Source organism: Eutrema salsugineum, unplaced genomic scaffold (assembly GCF_000478725.1).
Source record: "Eutrema salsugineum unplaced genomic scaffold, Eutsalg1_0 scaffold_2, whole genome shotgun sequence".
NCBI classification, from domain to species: Eukaryota; Viridiplantae; Streptophyta; class Magnoliopsida; order Brassicales; family Brassicaceae; genus Eutrema; species Eutrema salsugineum.
In genome coordinates, this window is record NW_006256829.1 from 16,125,196 (window position 1) to 16,136,837 (window position 11,642).

An 11,642-nucleotide genomic window follows, 5' to 3' on the forward strand; every position below is an offset into this window, starting at 1 on the left:
AAGTTTTCCTGTGACAAATAGTCGAAATATATATATGTTTACCTTAGGCAATTATCCTGATTTCTAGTATGTTCACTTTAGGCAATTACTCTGACTATACCAAAAATAATCAAAATATTTTCCATAACAAAAGCCACAAAAATCTTATAAAAAGGACATAGTCTGACATCGAACCTAACAATATGAGCTAATAAAAACACATATAGTACATAAAATATAGTTTAATAATACATCACAAAATTAATATATAAACAATAAGAAACTATTAAATAAAATCACTGATCTTAGTTTTAAAAGTAGGCATAAAACTACTAAGTAATGAGTTTCAGAATACAAAGAAGAAACAGTGAAATAGAGAGACAGAATAGAGGAGGTCTACAAATAACATCAAACAGTCGATGCTCTCGTCCGTAGTTGGTTCCGCCTACGAAAGTGATAAAAATTCATTACCAAAACGTTTTAATAAACATTGAAACAACAATATATAGAATCCAAAATTTTAAATACTCACGTCGCTCTAAATGCATCAACTTCTGCATCGACAGGATTGTACAAAAAATCTGAGCATAGATGATTAGATCGGAGAACCACAGACTTTTTATCGATACCTAAACAACAATAGAAAAAAGTTTTATTCAACATTCAGATTTTAAGACATATATGAGAAAATATGTATATACCTTGGCCATTTTTCATCTTCCAGAACCTTAACACCCAGACAACCGATTCACATGTGTTTCTCTGATATACATCATGGAGATTTATTGCTAGAGAACCACGGGCGTAACATGTTAACCGGCCTTCTATTCAGCCACAAGAAAAAACAATATGAAAAATGAAATATTTGGTAAAGACTTTATATGTTAACAGTCCTTTAGATATAAAACAATGGACATAATTCGTAATACCGTGTATCTACTATCTCAAATCGGAGATAAGCGAGATTCTCTTCATAAGCATCATTACTTGCATTGCAGAGTGGACTCATCTTCACAATAGTTCCCATAACGTCTGATAATAAACGAAATAATAAATTGAATCTAAATCTATTGTAAAACTTAACATATATGTTTAGAGATTATCATGCAAACCGATAAATTTGATTAATTCTTATAAAAAGTTAAAGTTGAAATTCTTACCAATCAGATAGTCAAAAAGAATGGCTCGATCCACAATATCATAAAATCGGAAGCAATGGAGATACAAATTGTACGACCTCGTTCAAATAGGGGTGATAATAGTGACAGAAGTTAACTGCGAACGATGTTTATTGATCGTTGTAAGCATTGATACAGTTGCTTCTTTAAAGTAAAAGTTGAAAATCCGAATTCACTGTCCCTGTTTGATTTCTTTCCATTGAGTGGGAAACTCGTTTGGTATAATGGTTGCAGCGATCCGAGTACCCTAGAAAAATAACACAGCCAAAAATAATCAGTGAATAGTAAATAGAAAACATAAAAAAAAAAAACTTCAAAAAAAGACACATACTTTGATATCAGACAGAACCATCTCGATAGTATTTCCTAAGAATGTTGAATGCTTCCAGAGCCTGACCACCTTGACAGATATTAACCACCCTATTTTGTAAGTATCCAAACAAGCAACATCGACAACATCAGACATTTTAGAAACCTATTTTTTTTCTTTTTTCGATCGAGAACTCTGAATGAGATTTATAAAGATGAAAACTAAAAGTGACGAAGTATGAGAAAGTATGTTAAAGATGAAAAGGACAGACAATGCAGTTGAATAGGCAGTTATTATTTCTTGTAAATTTATTTTCGTTTGAATTATTAAAAAAAAAATTTGAACAGTTACCATTTAAAGCCCCTTATTGTCAAAACCAACAACAATTCCACTAATTTATGTCAAGATATTTCCATATCGATATTGACCGATTTGTTCGTTTCACGTGTCAGAGAAAATATATTCCATGTTTTAAGTTTCACTAAGGATACACGCAACCTCAATAAGTAAATATACCATTTGACTAAATATATAATTTTGCTAAATTATAACACTTTCCATAAAATAATACGATATATCTCTATAACTTATGTTATTTAGACAATTTTATGTTTCAATATTTTAAGAAATGATATATTCATACAACATCATAACAAAAATGACATTTATGTAAACTTATATGTTATAACTTTATGTATCTACTTGGGCAATTTTCCTTAAAATTATATGAAACAGGAAACCTAGAAAGTCAAACGGTTAGGTGCAAACATAAAGTCGCATAATCTTCCCCATAAAAAATTGAAAAATGAGAAAATTGATTATTATTGCACACCTTAAAAATACTCACTTGAGGTTTTCTTTTCAAAGAACTTTAAAATATTTTATAAGTAGCCTTATCGTTTGTGAGAGCATTCATAAGAACATGGCGAACACAAATAAAAAAAAAATCGATGAAAATGGCTTGTTGATCATTAATCCCCCACCATTGGTAATGAGATTCGGTGTCGTGGAACCTAAGTCACCACCTTCACCAACAGATTCCAAGATCGAGCAAGAAGAATTATGGGAACAATTACACTTACTCACCGCATCAAATCCGAAAGCCAAACAGAATACTACTCAGGTAATATATCCTCTTCACTAAAGGTTATTTTAATCATGTCTTAAACAATGAATTGTAAAATCTGCATATTCTATTTATGGAGGATGACAAAGGCAACCCATCTAATGAGACATCCCAAGCAAGTTGCACAAAACGAAAAACACGATCTGATTCTAGATCTGGAGATAGGGTTGAAGTGCATGCATTTCGGTTTTGTGAGACAGAAATTCGACACATGGATACCGCCGAATGGGTAAGTAGTCAGAACTATATATAGATTAATAATGAAAAATTGTCTCAAATCTATGTGACTGAGTCATTATATTTTGTTATTGATTGCTCATTAAACTCTCTGTTTTAGAAATAATTCATGTTTAAATATAATATTGAGTTAGTTTAAATTTATATAATTTTACAAAAATTTAAATTGGATTGTTTGTGTTTGTGCTTGAAGGGAGAGGAGAAGAAAAGTAAAAAGAGGAGGTCTGGAGTTTAACCAAGAACCATATCAAATTCCATGTTGTTTGCAATGATCACTTTAAAGACAGTATGTACTTGGTTTAGTTTTCTAAAAACTATTAAGTTTATTTCGATGACATTGATAATTTGGTTTTGGAGCATTCACGATATTTATAACTACGTGACAATGTTCATCACATGAAATGTCAATAGATGTCCAATAATATGCTACAATTTAAGTTTCATTAAAAGATATTATCGAATTGTGTTTGTCATTGGAATATCCGACTACAGTTAAACGTGAGAGATCAAACCATTAATAAAAAAAAAAAAATTAAGAAAGCTGCTAAATTGTACATGGTGGAGTAATATATATAAGAAGAAAAAATGAATCAGATTGATTATACCGAGTATCTATACAACTTCCAATTTATATACAATATTTGGGTTCAATAAAAATTAATAGTCGATACCCATATCCATTAGTAACATTCTTTTGGTGTAAACCAATCAAACATAATGTAAATATATGGGCTTTACAAACCCATTTACGATAATAGATAATCTAAACTTAGTACATGATATAAGAATTATTTCAGGTCTAATTTAGTGAAAATTTAAAACGAATTACATCAGATCCAACTTAGTGAAAAATAAAAAAACATCAAATCTATTAGTAAAACCTATAAAACCGAACGTAATTATAATATAGTAAAAAGAACTAACATATTTCGAGATCCATAGAGAATAGATAAACAAAAAAAATAAATAAATCATATCTTGTCAAAAACTTCTTTGTAGACGACATTCAATGTTTTGCTTTGTGGTTTGTTATCTTTATCGGTGATCAATATCTTCAAACCTTCTCTGGATGTAACCCTCGACACAGCGACATAGAGTTGCCCATGATTAAATACCGGCCTTGGAAGATACAAACCAACCTTTTCGAGTGTTTGTCCTTGGCTTTTGTTTATAGTCATTGCAAAAGCTAATGTAATACGAAACTGCTTTGCGTCTCATCCTGAAAGGAAGTTTCATCTCCGAAGGAGAGGAATATCCTAGGAATGAGTACTTTGTCACCAACCTTGCTACCTGTTATTATCTAAGCCTGGAGAACATAATTAGCCATCTTAGTAATAATGAGTCTTGTGCCATTACACAACCCATTCTTAGGGTCGATTTTTATTAGAAGCATTACAGGAGTACCTTCTCTCAACTTCAGGACATGATTAGGAAAACCAGACATCTTGATACTATTTAAAAACTCCTCGGTATAAATCATATTGTTGGAGCCACCTTTATTCTTACTGGCTACACTTTCCGATGGTACTTCAGATGCATCATTGTAATTGACAACTTCTTCAGCCGTATCAATGCTATCACAACTAAGATAAGTCCTTTCAACACCTGTTATAAACAAAACAATTGTTGTATTATATCAATTTAAACAAGTAAGTTAAGAGGAACTAAAACAAAATAAACATACCCGACAACTTTGAAAGCATGTAATCATTTATCGTCTCTACATCATCGTTTCTTGGACTCAGTATGGCACGGTCTTGAAAAAATTTAGGATTAGTCTCTTTCGAAAACGAACTCCCATAAATTTCTTTGACGATCGTATTTATAGGATCTTTACAGTCTTTAATCAACAGATCATCAGGAATATCAATCACGGCTTCACCACTCCCATCATCATTTATCGTTCCATCATCAATGTCTAAGATCCACTTTGTAAAGGCAGCTCGTTCAAGCATTGCACGGCTACTATCTCCAGCTATAAGTCGCATGTTCTGTGTAAGTCTCAACACTCTACATTTGTACCACAGAGGTGACGAGTTCAAAGTGGCCATAAGTATCTCTGTCTTCCCAGCATTTGGAATCACTGGCAATATTTGCCTGAAATCCCTTCCCAAAACAATGACCTTGTCACCAAAGGGCTTGTCAACTTCTAATATATCACGCATCGTTCTATCTAGAGTCTCGAAACATTCTTTACTCATCATCAACGCCTCATCCCATATAATGAGTTTAGCAATCCTTATCAGGTCGGCAAGATTCGACTCCTTCTTGATTGAACAGAAGGTAAACTTATTAACCACGATAGAGATTACAAATCTTGAATGCGCAGTTCGGCCTCCTTCTAATAGCAACGCAGCAATCCCGCTCCATGCAACCTTAAGAACAACATCACCTTGGGAACGTAGAGCAGATCCTAATAGACTCCACAAATAAGTTTTACCAGTACCTCCAGAACCATAAACAAAGAACATACCTCCCTTGTTCTTATTTACTGCTTCTAGGATCTCATCATAAACCCTTCTCTGTTCGCTGGTTACAGTGGCTAACATCTGCTCGTTTCTAACTCTAAGAGTTTCGCGATTGTAATTCCTCTCATCCCAAATAAGAGGATTATCACGTGACTCCAGATTAATATCTTCAGGAAACGGCATAGGTGTGAATTCTTTTAAAGATCTCCCACTTACATGTAAAAGAAGTTCTGTTTCGACCAGAGTAAAGTCTTTAACTTGCTCCTGAGATAGACTAACAGCTACACAATTTCAAAACTTTACAAAAGATAAATAAGCTATCAATATCTTAAAGATATATAATAACAACAACGTAAACAATAACTATACGATTTACTTTGATCCCTGGTAGTCTTTCTGTAATTATATATGATGTCATCTGATAATACCTGCCATGTAGCATCCCAAAGTCTAGAAGGAATGGATATACTATGAGTAGTGAGCATGATCACAAAAAGACGACGGAGATAATTGGCAGAAAGCCACAATCCGGCCTCATTGATGGCCTTAATATATTCTTTGTCATCATTCAATAATCTATACGCACAGCAAGCGTCTTTGAACGAAGAATGTAGAACTTTGTTGACCATTTTTATATCGTCAAAACTACGTGGACCTTTGTTGACTAAATTAAGCAAAAGCCTTAAATAATACGCTTCACCTGCCCCAATGGGTACGTACGTAATTCTACCAAGAGCAATTCTCTTTGACCGTGGGGTCCATATCCTCTTTGGTCCATTCCATACAAATCTCGAAGGAAGTTGCGCATAAGTTAAGGTCCTCGTCAGTTCATACTCCTTGTTGCACTCCATCCAAGCAATAAATTTTGACGTACCAACTGAGACACGTTTAATAACCTCGTCACTTGGATCGTCCTTGTTGTATATGACCATTTGCTGGTTTGGTAAATGAAAGAGTAGTTTAACTACAGAAACCGTGTGATGGTGAGTACGATTACCGAAAATTCTCCACGTAGACTCCGAAGGCGCTACATACCTATATATAAAGACATTATTAAATAATGGAAGATTGGAATTTCAAATATATAAAAGATGTGAACAAAATGTTTAAAACATACCTAGAGTTGAAGTGTTTCTTAATCTCGTTTTCTTTATCATCATTCTTGATAGTTGCACGGATGTAATCAGCACCTTTATGAATATATTTGAATAGATACTTTACTGATCGCGACTGTCCACACCATTCGACGTTGATATGAGCCATATAAAGCAGTGTGAGGCTCCTATTATAAGGAACCAAAAATCTATTATCACATTCAATACCCTTTTTAACGATAACTTTCTTATCATTACGTCGCCTGTATATAGGATATCCAACATCATCTATTTTAGTGATCGGACTGAATAGTTTTGGAAAATACTTTGTACATTTTCCTTCAGCCATGCAAACACTATCCTTATTCAAAGCACCACATGGCCCATGCATCATGACATCTCCTACTATCTCATACAGCGCTGGATCAATATCCTTGTCAGGAATTTCAGCACATATTATCTTATCAATGTCATCACCTGTTGGTAGCTTGTGACCAGCCTCTAAAAAAAAGAACGACGCGTGCATGAGGTAGTCCCCGTTTTTGAAACTCAATCTGTAGATCGCTGCAACGAATAATTTTTAGTTTATAAAAGATTAGTTAGCATGATCATCTAGCAGTGGTATGGACAATATCTTGCTAAACGAAATAAGATACTTAGTTTAATAAAACATACCAGGTTTTACGACACCAAACACATTTTCTTTGGTGAGTTTGTGCATGAGATCATCTAGTTTCATCTTGAACACTTGTGTACATATATCTGGCCTATCCTCTTGCTTCAAGTTATGTATTTTTAGGTGCCTGGTAATCTCAGGCCATTTGGGATTACACGTAAAGGTTATGAAAAGATCCGGAAAACCAAAATGCTGGCAAGTAGTCATCGCATCTAGATAATGTTGCACCATATACCTTGTACCACCAGTATTAGAAGAAGGTATAATAATACGTTTACCCTTGTCATAAAGATCAGTGTCACCTTCATCAACAGTTTTCTTTATCTTATCATAATTTTCGCAACGAAGTTTAGACTGATTCATTGAAATGAAACGTAGTCTATCAGTCTCAATCATCGTGTATGCATCCACTAAGAACTGCTGGAATAATCTTCCAGATAAAAGGATGATTGGTGACTCGCCAACCCTCTCATGTATGCGGAAAGCAAAAAACTCTCTCATAGTAATATGCAACCTTTTCCTCCCTTCGGTATCTACAAAACCAATATCGATACCAAGTCTGAACCCGTCCTCGCTATAGGGAAACAATAATGGATATTGCAAAAGCAAATACGCAGGATGTAGTTCACTGATCCTTTTGAGATTCCCTGTCTTTTTACACTCGATGATGATATCACGTGAATCTGTCTCATTATCGAAATCATTAGGTATCAATGCAGCAACCTCGTAAGTAGTTGGTAGATTCTCAGTCCATCCATCACTTTTCCTGTCATGCCTTAAAATTATCCTTAACCGGCTTGTATCATCGTTAGGATCAAACCTTTCTCGCATGTTTCGTAATGCATCCACATGTTTGTTATGTTTATCTAGTACATTTTTATTTTCTCAACCACCTTCTCTCGCAATTTATCAGTCGGTCCTGTTTTCCTAAAAAAAATTAAAATAAATTATTATGACAGTTAGAACCACATAACATTTAATAACAATACATATATGTTTTAAAATTGATCTCAATGATTAAATTAAATATAAACCAAAGGAATAATATTCATACCCATAGGCAGCTATTCGGTTAGATGTTTCATTTGCGGTATTATATATATACAGCTGTAAAAAGGCTGGTTCTTTTCCAGGAGCTGGTAGCATATCCCCTATATAATGGTAGTTCTCCCCACTCATCTGGAAAATGTAAGGACCTTTACCATCGTTGATTTCTTTATTTATTTTTCCTTCCAGAGAAGTGAAGGAAAACATCATATTATACGCCCGGATAAACTCACGAAAGTGATCACGCAAATCACCATCATTGTACATCAATGCTAATAACGAACGGAGGGGCTTTAAGAAGTGGAAGAACGACTTTACCCTGACCACAACACATGGAGAATATAGGTTTTCCACATCGATATCGTTTACCCAACCTCTCTCCATACCACATATAAGCCTTACACTTACCACACATATATATAGGATCATCATCATCGTAATAACTTGGTTAGAAAAATATTCATTGATTAGTATTAATTACACAATATTTATATATTATGTATTAAATGAAATATATTAGTCTAATGAAAACCATAACCTCCATCTTTCAGACCAAGACTAACTGATTCCAATAAATCTGTTCTAGTAACAACGGTCTTGGTTGCTTCATCATCACAAGAATCAGAGGATTTAGCACGTTTTTTGGATCTTCCTTTCTTTTTTTTATTACCATAAGTCGGTTTTTTCACATCCTCACTTTCCGACATAGAGTCTTCGCCATTATCCCTATCGGACTCAGAATCAGTAGCAATAAAGCAACCAAACTCTTCCGTGTTGATAGAAGTAACCAAAAATTTTGTTTGTTTTTTTCATGGAAAAAATAGTAAGTATAAAACAGGTATATAATCTACATTGTAATTATTAAAAAAGAAGATCAAACCAATAGCTTCTTCTTTTTTTTTCCTCTCACGCATGATATGCATTCTTCTCTGTTGTGCATTACGAATTCCATGGGGTGTTAGATCAGGAACTTCATCGATATTGTAACGAAACAAACCTCCAAGTTGGTCAATATCGGTTGCACTGGTAGGAGCATATCGTGCGTTCTTAGCATTACCACCTACAAATTCCAGTTAATAATAAGCTGATTTATAACACGTGAATATTTTCAAAATGTAATTTAGTTAAAATCTCACTTTTATTTGGAGCAATCGACGAAGATGAATTTTTTTTCGAGGACGCCCAAGCTTACGTTTCATAGTTTCTGATGAATAGTATGAAAACAAAAAAATGTGTGATCTAACTACACAATCATTAATAAACTCTATATATATAATATTATATTGCGCGATAAATGCAAAATATACATTTTAACTTCTCATAATAAAATGAGATTTTGGTAGTAAAAAGAATTTCGAAATAGAAAACCTCACGATAATGTTAACATTACTTATTCTTCGCGATAATATGCATATATTTCATGCACCATAATACTCCAATATTGAAAATTTACATTTTTCGTGATAATGTTAAAATACTATTGAGATACTTCTACATTACAATAACGCGGACCTATAAATAATTATTTATTTAGAGCTAATCCTAAAAATATACCTCTACATTACAACAAATATATTCTCCTAATATTTTTACGAAAACCGAAAAGATTATTGTCATATTTCTTAGAACTTGAATATTCTCCCAAAAAAATATGGTTATTTAACATATCATCTCAATAAATTATATCACATTTTTTTTCCTGGACAATTATATTATACTTTATTACACAAACGTTTTGGGGATAGCTATGAATATCGAGATCCATACATAAAAATAATAATTAAAAAATATTATTTTCATACACTGCGACAAAAGTCAAATTTTATTCATATCACATACGATGACTAACACAAACCATAAAACTTAAAAATAAAAATCGATATAAAATAATTCCAAAAACATTATCACGGAACTCGTAACATCAAGGTCTAACGACTGGATATCAACTCTTGAAACTGATAGACCTCGAAGCATGGTGAATTTAGAATAACTTGTGTGCAATCATACTACGTAGTTGCCAAGAAACACCCTATATTATCGAACAAACCAAAATCAATCATATTTATCGCATAATATACAACCATCTCATATCAAAAACTAAAAAATACCTCGTCGAACAATTATCTTCGCAAAACGAATGATGCAAATAACGACATCTTGTTTACATCCACCCAACTCACGAAAAAAAGTTTCAGCATAATCACCTTTCAAAAAACATGATAAACGTCGATTCCTAAAGTTTCCCATCAAACAAAAACCAGTCTGAGTTAAACTTAAAAATTTTTTTTTGAATTTTATTAATATAAAATAGATTACCTTTCGTTTTCGAGATCAAATCTTATTATAGGCTGTCTAGAGTATTCTAAGGATCCAAGTCTGAAGAATAAAGAATATTTAAACTATAATTTGTATACATGGTAAATAGTTTTTAAAAATGATATATGCATACCTCAATAAGATGCATCATAACACTATTCAATGTAAATGTCCTACACTACCACGCGTGCATGGCCTCTTACGCGGATATCTGCAGTTTTATAAAAAAGGTTTGAGAAAAAGAAGGTGACCACGGGTTAATACAAAAAAACTCAAATACAATCATTAAGTATTAGAAAAATAAAGTAAAAAAAAAAAACTCACTGTTCCAAAAACTCATCTAACTCTGGAATACGGGGATTGAGTTCGAACTTAATAGGAGAAGAGGACGATATAGTGATCTTGCCTACGTTTATAAAACACATATAGAATCAAAACAATAAAACAGGAAGAATATAGAGACTATAAATTAGTATACTAAAAATACCTCCAAAATAATCAATGACCACCCATCTAAGCACACATACAATGATATCCTAATCACAGCGTTTCCAAGATGCATAAAAGCTTTTAGCCATCTCACCAGATAATTCACAACTCAAATCAACACCACTAAATTAAAACACGTCACACATAATCAGCTAGATAGAACAAATAAAACGACAATATAAAGTTTAAAAACATTCAGCAGACAGTATCGTTTATCCCTCAGACAGAATGTGACAGTTGAATATGCACCCCATATTTCGGAATCACATACATCCTTACATGGACTGCCATATGAAGGAACAGAATGCTCTCCAGACAGTAAACCACACCACGTCCCAGATCGACTTACATTTAAGACCCGGCCTATCAAACCTTCATAAACAATAAAAAGTAAACCATATTAACATCAGCAACATAATAATAACGAAATTCAATAACTAAACCAAAAATAAACACACCAACTAAATAGTCATCATCATGGGCACAGTCCAATATCCTTTGAAAATCAATGAAGTCAAAATAAGCGTCTTCACATCTATGTAAAGTCTTGTCAATGATAGTTGATGGTAGGAACAATATTTTGTATCTATGAGAAGTCGGTCTACAACTATCCTCACAATCGATAACAGAAAAACGACTGATAATAATCCAACTACCAACATCCATGCTAGACGATGCGACACCGATTTCACCATCTCTAAACAGTGGCCTGAATTTTAAAA

At 33.2% G+C, this 11,642-nt stretch overlaps 1 protein-coding gene across 1 annotated transcript; it reads right to left on the reverse strand.

The window, feature by feature from the left end:
* Nucleotides 1-507: 507 nt before the first annotated feature.
* On the reverse strand, nt 508-7,899 carry LOC112086593. The gene is made up of 7 exons (XM_024155562.1): nt 7,068-7,899; nt 6,416-6,956; nt 6,173-6,333; nt 4,515-5,579; nt 4,337-4,435; nt 681-803; nt 508-608 (listed from the first exon to the last, which is right to left on the reverse strand). Exons 1-7 carry the CDS (start codon nt 7,897-7,899, stop codon nt 508-510), a joined length of 2,922 nt encoding a protein of 973 aa, XP_024011330.1.
* Nucleotides 7,900-11,642: the final 3,743 nt, after the last annotated feature.